Genomic DNA, 14597 nt, shown 5'->3' on the forward strand with positions numbered 1-14597 from the left:
TCTTTCGGTGTCTGTGAAAGCGACATAGCTGGGGGTTGTTCTGTTCCCCTGGTCATTGGCGATGATCTCCATCCACCTTTCCATGCTGGAAGATTCCACACAGGAGTAGGTGGTGCCCAAATCAATACCCACTGCTGGACCTTTTGACATCTTGCCTGGACCAGATGACCAATGGTGATTTTAGGTATCAGAATAAATCATTTTTAGCTGTTTTATTGAGAATACATACTTTCTTGAATATGTAAGCTTACAAATCACACCTTCAATGCGTGTATATTTCCTTTTTTATAAACAGTCCTACAATATCAAGTCTGCAAAGAAATAGCATCCAACAATTATTACACGACTGCATTCATAGGTAATTTAACTTATTTAATGCATTGTTTGCATAAATTACGCAACTTTTTACAAAACATTAATTCTCAAGTGAGAAACGCATATTTTAAAATGAGCAGTTAGACGAACTACAAAAGGGCTTTTCACACTTTAAATAGTTAACCCTGGATCATTCTAAACTCAGGGTTATAAAGGAATCTAGGTTATCAATGTTTCACATTGCTCATAATTCAACTATTAATCATGTGTATTCATAACCTGACGTGGGGCTCAATACTTTGCATTAATATGATGGCATTAATGACTAATAATAAGTAGATTTTATATTTTTATATATATATTTTTTGTGACTCTGCCTGTGAAAACCCAGCTAAAGTATTTTTTTTTGTGATTTACTGTTTTACATAAAATAATCCTTCATAATGTAAAGAACATACAAAATGTAACCTTGATATCTTTAATACTGACCGAGTAAGGCCATGTCAAAGATTGAAATCATAGTGAAATTAATGGTTGAAATCAAACTTTGATGCTTATCTCATAATAAGATTTTGAGACTTTAGCCTGGATTTCATAGACAGGGTCACACTTTTTCTTTTCTTTTTTTAAGAATGAAAAATATTGCATATTCAACCTGAACAAAAATAATCGGTATCAGTAATAATATTAGTTAGTCTTTAAATAAAATACAAACCTGACAAAGAAGCAGGTTGTTTCTTACAGAAAAGCTGTTGTCATGAGACAAGAGCACAATGGGGAAGGTAAGAGACACAAAGAATCTGAATGGGTCATGTGGCCTGCAAGATTCACATGATTTGCATGTGTGGTAGATGTGAGGGGGCAAAATTAGTCTGTTCTCAGAATTGGGAGTGTGCACACACACACATACACACACACACACATACACACACACACACACACACACACACACATAGAAATGCAGGACTTCCAAAACAGTCCAAATCTAAAACAGACAGAAGCAGACAGAACAGAACACCAGGCCAGGCTGCTTGCAATGCTTCAAAGAAAACATTAACCTTCCTGGAAAAGTTGTACTTGAGAGGTAATGTGTGTCCTTTCCCTCAGCACGGGGTCTGCCCTCGACCAAAGCCCTGCTAGCGCTCGTCCTGGTGCCTTTTGCACTCCTGCACTGGTGGACTCAGAGGCAGAAGCCCTGGACTCTTGTGTGCATATAGCCATAGCGGCCGAAGAGATTCCAGCATGAAGTCACCTGACCTGACAGTGCAGAGAAACGTCCAGGCTGCAGATCTCATGTGCTCCAGCCTCGCCAGCGTCTGCCATTCAGAGCAAGCGCATGAGTTAACAACCTACTGCCAACACCAGGGAAATTTAACAAGAAGACACTTGTTTTCATTCATGGGGTTATTCAGCCTTCATTAAGAATTACACGAACTCAATATGTGCAGTGTCCTCTCCTTTTATTTTTGTGGTGCTTTTTGCCTCAAAATGCCCGGTGGTGCTATAGCATGCTAGATAAAAGCATGCTCTCAGGAGATAAGTTCACCAGACAGTGTTAAGCACTGAAACACTTAATGGATAAGACATTCTTGGAGGGATGTGTTCATCATAAATAAAGTTAATACAAAACAGTGCCCTCAATGTATGTGCATCTAACACGGTATACTAAATGTGGCACTTTCCATAAATAGCGTAAAAATATTAATATACATATATATATTAAATATGTAAAAAAAGATTGTAACAATAAAATAAACATTACAATAATAATGATAATATATATATATATATATTTTTTTTACAATTATTGGGTGACAGGGTCACAATTTAATTGGCAATTTTAGCCTAAATTAATTGATATAACTAAATAAATATGAACTATTAATGAAAAAAAAATATTTATTTGAGAATTTCTAACAATAACTATGGTAATTTATTTTAAAATCAACATCAAAATTTATTACAGTTAAAGAGCAAAAGGGTTGCAAATTTAGCTCAAGTTAATTAATATAACTGAATAAATTAAATATTTTATATTTCCTATAAATTAAAGAAAAATATTTATTTGAGAATTTCTTAGAATAACTTTGGTGTATGATTAAAAAAACATTAAAATTGATTATAAATGTTGGCCAACAGGGTTGTATTTTTAGCATAAATATATAAAACATGTTTTATATGTTCCATTAAATGAATATTTCTTTAAGAATTGTCAATATTTTCAAAAACTTGGGTAACAGGATCAACCCTAAACTTGGCAAATGTTTGTAAAAATCAAATGGAATAAGACTATCTACTTGTCTTCCCATCATGCTTTAGGAAAGGCCCAAAGGATGTCGGTCACTGTGTGTCAGAATCTTTAGGAAAAATCTAATTATGAATAAATTATGTGGAAACAGGGTTGCATGGCTAATACTAGGATTTTTGGTTTGTAATTAATTAGAGGAAAGAGCCATGCATCACAGATGATGATCAGCTTCAACAGTAAAAGTGTTTATTTAGAGAAAATGTAAAAAAAAAAAAAAGATTCATATTCACATATTCAACTCGCCACACTTTATTTCACAAAAACATTTAATACAGCAGTAGTCTCTGTAGCAGTAGACTTGGCTAGCATGCATGAGTCTATTCTTAATGAAGTGACTCACTAGAAACTGACTGCTTAAATGTCACAGTATTCTTAAAATAAAACTCCCTCTCAGTCTCTCTCTCACGCACGTACGCACACACACACACACACACACACACACACACACAGTTCATGAATGACACGAACACTCAACTCATTTAAAATGTGCAGATAAATTCATTGATTCAGTTTGACATTGCAGTGTCTTTTCATTATTGCTACATTAATTAAAACACAATAAACATGCTGTGCAAAATTTCAAAATATAATTCAAACATCAGTGGACAGCATCAAAATTACAGTACCCGCTCCCCAAAAAGTGTTGGTCAGTGATTTCATATTCTTAGAAAACAACTTTAGCAGCACTCCCTCACTAATCGTGTCATAGTGTGTCAGTTTCTAATAAATAATAACCAAATGTGCAATATTCCATACTCTTTTGCCTCTTACATAATAAAATGAATGCAGTGTGGAGTGAAGGGTGTCCTGGTTCAACGTGTTATTTCTGATCAGTACATACTTGATCACTCTACGATTGGTAAGACAACACCACAGAGGGTCTTCTAGAGCTTCTCAGAACTGAAACTGTGTTTCTATTATTATATTGTGCTCTAATGTGACAAATACGCAGACACAAGATGATTCTGAGACTGAATAATACTCACAAGTCAGATCTTGCCTAGATCACCAATAAGGATTTCTGCTTTCTGTTTTGCACAGCTGTAACGCAGTACAAAATCCTGTTCAAAATGAAGTGAATTTTAACATTGCATGCTTCACCTTAACATGCAATGCATCTCTGCAGTCAATAGGCTTAAAGGAATAGTTCACCCAAAAATGAAATTTGGCTGAAAATGTACTCATCCTCAGGCCATCCAAGATGTTTGTTTCTTTGTGGGAACAGATTTGGACAAATGTAGTATCACTTGCTCACCAATGACTAAAAGTTAAAATGCATTAATGATGGGTTTGTTTGTTACAAACACGCAGTTTTTCACTTCACAAGATGTTAATTGATGGTCTGGAGTCGTGTGGATTATTTGTTGATTATTGTGATGTTTTTTTTTTTACTCTCATTCTGACGGCACCCATTCACTGCAGAGGATCCATTAGTGAACAAATGCTAAATTTCTCCAAATCTGTTCTGATGAAGAAACAAACTCATCTACATCTTGGTTGGCCTGAGGGTGAGTACATTTTCAGCAAATTTCCATTTTTGGGTGAACTATTCCTTTAATCAAGTCTTCAGCACTATCAAATATCTGTTCAAGCACGATCAGGGTAAAAGTGATATAAAATACTTATTTGATTATCTTAGAGTGATTAAATTAGTGTTTTGAGTTGTTCTCACATAAATTCTGGCACCATAATAGACGCCTTATAAATTAAGATCAAATACTGAAGGAACTGTCTGGAAGGAGTCCATCAGGTTCCTGTACAAAACTCTGGTTAAAAGCAGCATCATTATTTAGAATAAAATGAAAGTTCCACTGGGACATAATGTCACATTTCACGAGTTTCTGTCAACACAACTGCTTTCTGGAAAATTCCATGCAGGCCTTTTGGTCTCAGGAGAAAAGGTTGCGGAGTTGATATAAAAAGTGGTCCTCTTTGCTCTTGCGCATGCGACAGCGACCTCTCAAATAGTCCCAGGCTGAGCGTTTGCAGTAGTTGTAAAAATGTTCCTCAGTTTTTTTCAGGGTGCTGTTCAGGTCCAGCTTGCCCTGCAGACTAACCAGGGACAGCATGATTAGATGCTTATGCTCCATGAATGAAAACTGTGTATTATATAGTAGCCCTAAAACATATTGCACTTAAATGTGACTAAAAAAATAAAATAAAATATTTAATAAATTATATATATATATATATATATATTATTATAAATGAACTCCTATTTTTTTGCTCCTATAAGTCACTTGGTTGAATTCTTTGTCCATACTACTACAAAAGGTAATAAAATATCAAGACAACAACAAATATAAGGTCTTCAGACAGGCTAAACTGGGTAAAAATCCTAAAACACAGCCTGGAGACGGTGTTATTTTAGTATCATTGATGTACTATAATAGTTTTTGTTAATATTTTGAATTTATTTGTATATTTCCTGTTTTCATTTTAATTTTAGTTCAAGTTTTAGTAATTTTGTTGTGTGTTTGTCATTTGTATTACATGTGTATATAGCTTTTATTAAGTTTTAGCATTTAATTTAGATAACCTAAACTAATGACCTATAACAAAAAATATGAAATATTGCCTTAGCAACCAGCAATTATTTTTAATATTTGATTTCAGTTCATGCGTATTTCAAGTAATGAAATGGTTTATGGTTTTAGTTTTAGTTAACAATAATAACCCTGCTTGTAGAGATCAATGTAGTCTACATTACAATGAACCATACCAATCTACCAATCTACTAACCAGTCCACACCACACACACACACCTGCTGGTAAACTGTATGAGCTGAGCGTCGTTCCTGCAGCTGAGTAAAGCTTCTCGGTTCTCCAGCAAGATGGTGGCACACATGAAGAGTTCAAAAGTGAAGTCTGTGTTTATGGCCTGGAGCTCCGTCACTGCAGGTTCATCCGATGTTGCTAAAAAAAACAATTGATTATAAATGTTGGCCAACAGGGTTGTATTTTTAGCATAAATATATAAAACATGTTTTATATGTTCCATTAAATGAATATTTCTTTAAGAATTGTCAATATTTTCAAAAACTTGGGTAACAGGATCAACCCTAAACTTGGCAAATGTTTGTAAAAATCAAATGGAATAAGACTATCTACTTGTCTTCCCATCATGCTTTAGGAAAGGCCCAAAGGATGTCGGTCACTGTGTGTCAGAATCTTTAGGAAAAATCTAATTATGAATAAATTATGTGGAAACAGGGTTGCATGGCTAATACTAGGATTTTTGGTTTGTAATTAATTAGAGGAAAGAGCCATGCATCACAGATGATGATCGGCTTCAACAGTAAAAGTGTTTATTTAGAGAAAATGTAAAAAAAAAAAAAAATTTCATATCTACCATTTTAATTCTCCAAAGTTTTTTTTCATAATACAGCAGTAGTCTCTGTAGCAGTAGACTTGGCTAGCATGCATGAGTCTATTCTTAATGAAGTGACTCACTAGAAACTGACTGCTTAAATGTCACAGTATTCTTAAAATAAAACTCCCTCTCAGTCTCTCTCTCACGCACGTACGCACACACACACACACACACACACACACACACACAGTTCATGAATGACACGAACACTCAACTCATTTAAAATGTGCAGATAAATTCATTGATTCAGTTTGACATTGCAGTGTCTTTTCATTATTGCTACATTAATTAAAACACAATAAACATGCTGTGCAAAATTTCAAAATATAATTCAAACATCAGTGGACAGCATCAAAATTACAGTACCCGCTCCCCAAAAAGTGTTGGTCAGTGATTTCATATTCTTAGAAAACAACTTTAGCAGCACTCCCTCACTAATCGTGTCATAGTGTGTCAGTTTCTAATAAATAATAACCAAATGTGCAATATTCCATACTCTTTTGCCTCTTACATAATAAAATGAATGCAGTGTGGAGTGAAGGGTGTCCTGGTTCAACGTGTTATTTCTGATCAGTACATACTTGATCACTCTACGATTGGTAAGACAACACCACAGAGGGTCTTCTAGAGCTTCTCAGAACTGAAACTGTGTTTCTATTATTATATTGTGCTCTAATGTGACAAATACGCAGACACAAGATGATTCTGAGACTGAATAATACTCACAAGTCAGATCTTGCCTAGATCACCAATAAGGATTTCTGCTTTCTGTTTTGCACAGCTGTAACGCAGTACAAAATCCTGTTCAAAATGAAGTGAATTTTAACATTGCATGCTTCACCTTAACATGCAATGCATCTCTGCAGTCAATAGGCTTAAAGGAATAGTTCACCCAAAAATGAAATTTGGCTGAAAATGTACTCATCCTCAGGCCATCCAAGATGTTTGTTTCTTTGTGGGAACAGATTTGGACAAATGTAGTATCACTTGCTCACCAATGACTAAAAGTTAAAATGCATTAATGATGGGTTTGTTTGTTACAAACACGCAGTTTTTCACTTCACAAGATGTTAATTGATGGTCTGGAGTCGTGTGGATTATTTGTTGATTATTGTGATGTTTTTTTTTTTACTCTCATTCTGACGGCACCCATTCACTGCAGAGGATCCATTAGTGAACAAATGCTAAATTTCTCCAAATCTGTTCTGATGAAGAAACAAACTCATCTACATCTTGGTTGGCCTGAGGGTGAGTACATTTTCAGCAAATTTCCATTTTTGGGTGAACTATTCCTTTAATCAAGTCTTCAGCACTATCAAATATCTGTTCAAGCACGATCAGGGTAAAAGTGATATAAAATACTTATTTGATTATCTTAGAGTGATTAAATTAGTGTTTTGAGTTGTTCTCACATAAATTCTGGCACCATAATAGACGCCTTATAAATTAAGATCAAATACTGAAGGAACTGTCTGGAAGGAGTCCATCAGGTTCCTGTACAAAACTCTGGTTAAAAGCAGCATCATTATTTAGAATAAAATGAAAGTTCCACTGGGACATAATGTCACATTTCACGAGTTTCTGTCAACACAACTGCTTTCTGGAAAATTCCATGCAGGCCTTTTGGTCTCAGGAGAAAAGGTTGCGGAGTTGATATAAAAAGTGGTCCTCTTTGCTCTTGCGCATGCGACAGCGACCTCTCAAATAGTCCCAGGCTGAGCGTTTGCAGTAGTTGTAAAAATGTTCCTCAGTTTTTTTCAGGGTGCTGTTCAGGTCCAGCTTGCCCTGCAGACTAACCAGGGACAGCATGATTAGATGCTTATGCTCCATGAATGAAAACTGTGTATTATATAGTAGCCCTAAAACATATTGCACTTAAATGTGACTAAAAAAATAAAATAAAATATTTAATAAATTATATATATATATATATATATATTATTATAAATGAACTCCTATTTTTTTGCTCCTATAAGTCACTTGGTTGAATTCTTTGTCCATACTACTACAAAAGGTAATAAAATATCAAGACAACAACAAATATAAGGTCTTCAGACAGGCTAAACTGGGTAAAAATCCTAAAACACAGCCTGGAGACGGTGTTATTTTAGTATCATTGATGTACTATAATAGTTTTTGTTAATATTTTGAATTTATTTGTATATTTCCTGTTTTCATTTTAATTTTAGTTCAAGTTTTAGTAATTTTGTTGTGTGTTTGTCATTTGTATTACATGTGTATATAGCTTTTATTAAGTTTTAGCATTTAATTTAGATAACCTAAACTAATGACCTATAACAAAAAATATGAAATATTGCCTTAGCAACCAGCAATTATTTTTAATATTTGATTTCAGTTCATGCGTATTTCAAGTAATGAAATGGTTTATGGTTTTAGTTTTAGTTAACAATAATAACCCTGCTTGTAGAGATCAATGTAGTCTACATTACAATGAACCATACCAATCTACCAATCTACTAACCAGTCCACACCACACACACACACCTGCTGGTAAACTGTATGAGCTGAGCGTCGTTCCTGCAGCTGAGTAAAGCTTCTCGGTTCTCCAGCAAGATGGTGGCACACATGAAGAGTTCAAAAGTGAAGTCTGTGTTTACGGCCTGGAGCTCCATCACAGGTTCATCCTCTGGAGATCACAGTCATAAATCAGAATCATTTGAAATATATTAGTGTCTATGATAAACAGTGTCTGGAAGGCATTAAATGCTTAAGACCTATCTTAAAAAGCTAGTTGAAAGAACTTTCACCCAGGCTGTATTTGCGTGCCAGTCTCTCCTGATATCGAGCCCGATCCACCTGCTGTGAGATGAGCTCCAGATGATCACAGCTGAAAATCTCAAACAGACGCAGAGCATCGCTGTGCTCAAACTCCCTCTGGAAACCCAACAGAAGCCACCTGAATGGAAGACAAGAGAACGATTTATAAAGTGACAGAAAGAGAAGAAAAAGACAATCAAAACCCACCTGTGGCAAAAAGTGAATTTTTCCATGTTGTCTGTGACCAGATGGGAGTGTAGCTGAGGATCCAGCTCTTTTAGTAAAGCAGCTTCCAACTCTGAGAAACACCACAACAGAAACAGCATTTGACCATAGATCCAGTGAGAAACTGTATAATTATTAGTGCTAATAACAGATCTAAACAGTTTGGAAAAACAAAGGAAACTCACCCATTTTGCGATACAGTCCATCAGCACGGAAGTCTTTGGAAAACTTATCCATGTAGCAGGAGAAGCTCCAGTAAGTGTCCACTTCTGAGTCCAGCACCTCCAGAAAGCGACTGCACAGATCATTCATTCCCTGAGCGTAACTTACTTCTGCAGAGACCAGGGAAACAAACTGATTATTAAGTTAGACAATGAATGCTGTTTCTGTTGTGGTGTTTATCCGAGTTGGAAGCTGCTTTACTAAAAGAGCTGGATCCTCAGCTACATCTGGTCACAGACACAGTGCTTCACAGTTTAACCACTAGATGTCGCCCAAAAATCAGATTAATAAACAGCCAAATGAAAGTGTGTAAATCAGGGGTTCCCAAACTCGGTCCTGGAGGGCCGGTGTCCCGCAGAGTTTAGCTCCAACCCCAATTAAACACACCTGAACCAGCTAATCAAGCTCTTACTAGGCATACTAGAAACTTGAAGGCAGGTGTGTTGAGGCAAGTTGGAGCTAAACTCTGCAGGACACCGGCCCTCCAGGACCGAGTTTGGGGACCCCTGGTGTAAATAAACACTACATTTAAAAAGTTTGGGGTCGGCAAGATTTCATAATATGTCTGCATTTATTTGCTCAAAAAATAAGGTAAAACAGCAATATTCTGAAAAATTATTACAATTAAAAATATATTTTTTTCTATTTTAATATATTGTACATTTTAATTTATTCTTGTGATGGTAAAGCTGAATTTTGAATTTAAAATCAGCAGCCATTACTTTAGTCTTCAATGTCATATGATCCTTCAGAAATCATTCTAATATGCTGCTCAAGAAACATTTCTTCTTATTATTATTATCAATAATAAAAACTGTTGCACTGCTTAATATCTTTGTGATAAAGTGATCTCTTTTTTCAGGATTCGTGATAACAAAAAAGAACAGCATTTATCTTTATTGTTAATTGTACACTATTTAATGTGTCTTTGCTAAATTCAAGTATTCATTTCTTTAACAAAAATCACTGACCAAAAAGTGTATTTACAACCACGTACCTGGGTGAAAAGCAGCATATGTGATTAGGATATCTCTCAAGACAAGCAGGTTACCTGAACCTTCATTCCTGTGATGAAACAAGTGATTAGAAAGTCTTTCTCCAGGCAATACTTCATTCTTCAAAGGACTGATTGAATTTAATAGGAGCATTTTAACAAAGTAAAAACAACTTTGGTACAATCATACAGGTATGCACTGTATGATTTAATCAAATTCGCTTTTACTCTGTTAAAACACTCAAATTAAATTAAATTTGATCATTTTACGTCTGCTGGTATTTTAAAATGTGGTCTATTGTTATCAGGAAAAATATGAATGGTATGCAGAAAGTTTGTGTTTGTTTTTGCAGCAGCAAAATAGGCTAATGTTATATTAGTTTATATAATTATCATTTGTTCTTTTAAATAAGAGTAGCATTATCTTAATAATAATAAAAAAAAACTTAATAGGAAAAGCATTACGTGACCATATTTATTCTAAAACATAATTTATACTTTTTAAATGTCTTTATGTTTTATGTTTTATGAGTAATTATTCTGCATGCCTATAATTGCAGTGTATGTAATTCAATCATGACAACTCTCGGAACATTTTAGCATGGTTATGGATGTGAAAATGTTAATGTATTTGGTCTTGGCGGAACAGATCTGCTACGCTGCTGCTGTTGGTTAATGCTGTAGCTGTAGATTATTACTGCTGCTGCAAGCAAGTACAGGAACTTGCTACTGTCAATGCACATGGCGATACGGTGCCATGAGTATTTAAGACATACTGCTGCTGCACAAATAGCATATAAAATAACCCCGTAGCAGATCTATACAGGTGGAGCTGGGGAAGGTGGAGGGTTTCAGAGAACTCTGAAAGCGTGCTGCAGGAATCTCAAGTGAATGCTAGCCAGCCATATAAATGCAAGGCAGTAAGCTCATTGGCTGCATATGCAGCATGAACCAATCAGCTTGTGCCAAGTCGTTTAACTCTCTGAATATCATCAGTTATGTTAACACCCCGTCAGAATGCGCCATCTAGAGTTTCATGACTGAACTATATATTTATAAATTTCTGCTCTTTTTGTGGATTCTCTATGTACTTGGATACTGAAGTATGCTTTCAAAGTGAGCTGAGTTGACCGTACTCAAATCTAGTTAATGTTTAACCACAGTGAAATGATGAGACAGACTCCTGAGTGTTATTTACATTGAGCTCCAAGGTTGTTTGATATATTGGTGTGGCAATGACATGTTTACTTTGAGCTGGCAACTCACATTAGTGATGCAAAAAATGAGGCAACTCCTTGAGGTTTGTTTAAACGAACATGAGAACGAATTGACTTTCTACTTTCTTCAGCAGAAATGAAGAATACTGAGGAACTCTGCTATTTGACAAAAGAAAGTTTGAAAGAGAAAACAACATGGGTTGTAGATAAAGATAGAAATGATTTATGTAGCCATAGAGATGAATAATTAAACACGGAAATCTGAACAAGGAACAAGGAAATCTTTCCTGTAAGGAAATGAGCAGACATAAGAAATTAAACAGGCATAAATGAGGACTGCAGGGTGGATAATGAACACATTTATTGTTATAAAAAGTCATAACAATATGTTAACAATAAGAGCCAACAAAATATATTTTCGTCACCCTCTTGCCACTTACCATAAGGATTTGTCAATATACAAATTAAAAAAATTGATTATTTTTAGAGGTTCTAAAAGGATTGTGACCGTAAGTGCTTTTCCACTATTCCATGACTGGCATTGCCTTTATTTAGCATATTAAAATGCACAAATTAAACAAGTTCTCACCGGTAGTATGGAAGATCTCGGTCTGTTCGTGGAACATCTTTGTCAATGATGCGTATGGCCTCCTGAAGCTCTTCCAGGTCAAAGGTTACCCGTTCAAATAGCACCTGCACATTAGAGTCAGCATGAAATCAACATGGATCCAACTTCTTATTACACTTTCTTGGTCTTATTGTGAATTTTTCTCTTTGTAATAACTTAAAAAAAAAAAACTTAAAATCAAAAGCCCTTTTATTTTTTAGCTCCTCTAACCACCCTCATGCAATTTCAAAACTGTATGCATTTCTTTCTTCAGTGGAACACAAAACAAGATATCAACAGTTTTGGTTCTCATTGACGTTTATAGTATTTATTTTTTTGGTCCATTCTATGGAAGTCAATGGGAACCAAAACTGTTTGGTTACCAACATTCTTCAATATATCTTCTTTTGTGTTCCACAGAAGAAAGAAAGTCATACGTGCTGTTTCACAATGGACCCTTTTCACAGACTGTGATGACATGTTTACAGTTATTAACATCATAAATCTAGTTTTTCATATTGTAATTTTTTTTCATTTTATAACTCAACTTTATAACTTACAGAAAACGTCTCTAGGTTACGTATGTAACCATGGTTCCCCGAGGGAACGAGACGCTGCGTCGAGTCGCTTTGGGAACGCCCTTGCGTGACCGCGTTCTGAAGCACGTGTCAAATCCGTCCAATGGAGTAGCGAGACGTCACGAGCAGGGTGACGTAAGCACCAGAAAGCATAAAGGCACATCCGGCCGGGCGCAAACCAGCTTCGATGAAGTAGCGCCTGCAGGGATGCAGGGAGTATGGCAAAGAGACGCAGCGTCTCGTTCCCTCGGGGAACCATGGTTACATACGTAACTTCTATTGAAGTAAGCAGGCTTATTATAGTTAACTAAAACAACAACAAAAAATTACTTGAAATAAAATATAAAAACTTTTTTATTCCAGCTAGTTGACAGAAGGCAACATTTCTCATTTTAATTTAGTTTAACGATTGGCCTACTAAAACAATTAAAACTAAAACAGAAATAAAAACTATACAGACATATATATATATATATATATATATTGACAAAACTACACAAAATACTAAAACCAATACAAAATGACTAAAATCGTAACTAAAATTAAAATGACAATTGAAAATGTACAAACAAAAACTGAATAAAAACTACGCTCGTATCTTAATGTTTCTACAATAACACTGGAAGTAAGTCTATTGTTTTTATTATTATAATTTTTTTAAACACCCCCAGTCGCATCTCCATTTAAAGTTGCTAACTGATAACTTGCTTACAAAGGAATGTCAGCTGATATTGTCAGTGTCCTTAAATACAATTGATTGGAAAGCCACTACATTAGTATTAAACGAATACAGTTTAAACGAATGTATTGACTAAACAAACAGAGCGTCATCACTTTTAAAATACCAACTTTTAATTGCATCACTTTAAAGGAATGTGTTACACCACAGAGAACAAGACAAACCTCAACGTTAGCATCGCATTAGCAATTCGGCATTTCACAATGAGCTGACACAGTCGGCCAAGAGAGAGTTTGAGGGTCCACACAAAACAAAACAACCTCTAATCTCCTTCTATATCAGCTTTATCCTCTTCTTACAGAGCTGATTATGTAATTTGTTCACTTTGTACAAATTCCAATGTCATCGAATAAGAGGAATGTTTTTTATAAACGAGAGGCCTTCACACGCACAGCAGAAGATACACTGAAGCACGTTTGCTGAAGGTCTGTGCTGGAAAGCTGGTCCGACTTTGAATCATGTTGTATGTGTTTAAAAATGACTGATGTGTTCACATTTGCATCACACTCTCGTGACACATTGTAATGTAAGATTAGGGTGTGTTGCTGAATATTAAGCTTCAAATGTGACTGGATCTCATGAATGATAATAGGTGCAGATCTGAGTTACTTTAGAAACCCACTGAATAGATTACTACAAGGCCATCAAGAAAAATCACATCGCTTACTCAAAAAAAAACAAAAAAAACAAAGCTGCTAAAATAAGCTGATTAAACAAAATTAATTGAAACAGCCACATTGTATACAACTGAAATTATATTCATAAACATTTTAAAAAACAAAGCAGTTCACCCAAAAATTTTAATGTACTCACGCTCAACCCATCCAAGATGTAGACACGTTTGTTTCTTCATCAGAACAGACTTGGAGAAATTTAGCATTATATCACTTGCTCATATAACCAATCAATATATTTTGCAATGTGTATCTGTAACTCTGTGTCGGTTGTGACAACTTAACCCACAACCGGCTGAGATGTAACATTGTGTGTTGAAATTATTGCAGTAAATTATGTCATCCCCCATCATCACCTCCATCCATCCAGTCAATACATTTCACGGTCTTGCCTGACAATTGCTTTTTATATTTAGAATTATATATAGAATTAATTTTATATTTACGTTATATTAGACATAATTCTACTGTCACCTCAGGAGGCTAATGGTCATGCACAAATATACATAAGAATAGCAGTACTCAGTACTCTCTCTCTCTCTCTCTCTCTCTCTCTCTCTCTCTCTC

The 14597-nt window shown here is 35.2% G+C and overlaps 2 protein-coding genes across 2 annotated transcripts in view; both read right to left on the minus strand.

The window, feature by feature from the left end:
* The window catches only part of LOC107574856 (heat shock cognate 71 kDa protein-like), a 4683-nt gene extending 3045 nt beyond the window's left edge, over positions 1 to 1638 (minus strand). Inside the window, exons 1-2 of the mRNA XM_016261288.1 lie at positions 1374 to 1638; positions 1 to 155 (exon numbers count right to left, since the gene is read on the minus strand). Of these exons, the coding sequence (XP_016116774.1) occupies positions 1 to 155; positions 1374 to 1536 (318 nt within the window). The 5' untranslated portion in view covers positions 1537 to 1638. The remainder of the gene's footprint in view (positions 156 to 1373) is intronic.
* A 5600-nt stretch (positions 1639 to 7238) lies between these two features.
* LOC107574857 (TBC1 domain family member 15-like) overlaps positions 7239 to 14597 on the minus strand; it is an 8505-nt gene continuing 1146 nt past the window's right edge. The window contains exons 2-8 of the mRNA XM_016261290.1: positions 12022 to 12125; positions 10219 to 10286; positions 9185 to 9331; positions 8982 to 9072; positions 8765 to 8913; positions 8502 to 8643; positions 7239 to 7788 (exon numbers count right to left, since the gene is read on the minus strand). Coding sequence (XP_016116776.1) covers positions 7626 to 7788; positions 8502 to 8643; positions 8765 to 8913; positions 8982 to 9072; positions 9185 to 9331; positions 10219 to 10286; positions 12022 to 12125 — 864 coding nt within the window. The 3' untranslated portion in view covers positions 7239 to 7625. The remainder of the gene's footprint in view (positions 7789 to 8501; positions 8644 to 8764; positions 8914 to 8981; positions 9073 to 9184; positions 9332 to 10218; positions 10287 to 12021; positions 12126 to 14597) is intronic.

This window comes from Sinocyclocheilus grahami, unplaced genomic scaffold (assembly GCF_001515645.1).
Source record: "Sinocyclocheilus grahami isolate Dianchi unplaced genomic scaffold, SAMN03320097.WGS_v1.1 scaffold2363.1, whole genome shotgun sequence".
In the NCBI taxonomy this organism is placed as follows: Eukaryota; Metazoa; Chordata; class Actinopteri; order Cypriniformes; family Cyprinidae; genus Sinocyclocheilus; species Sinocyclocheilus grahami.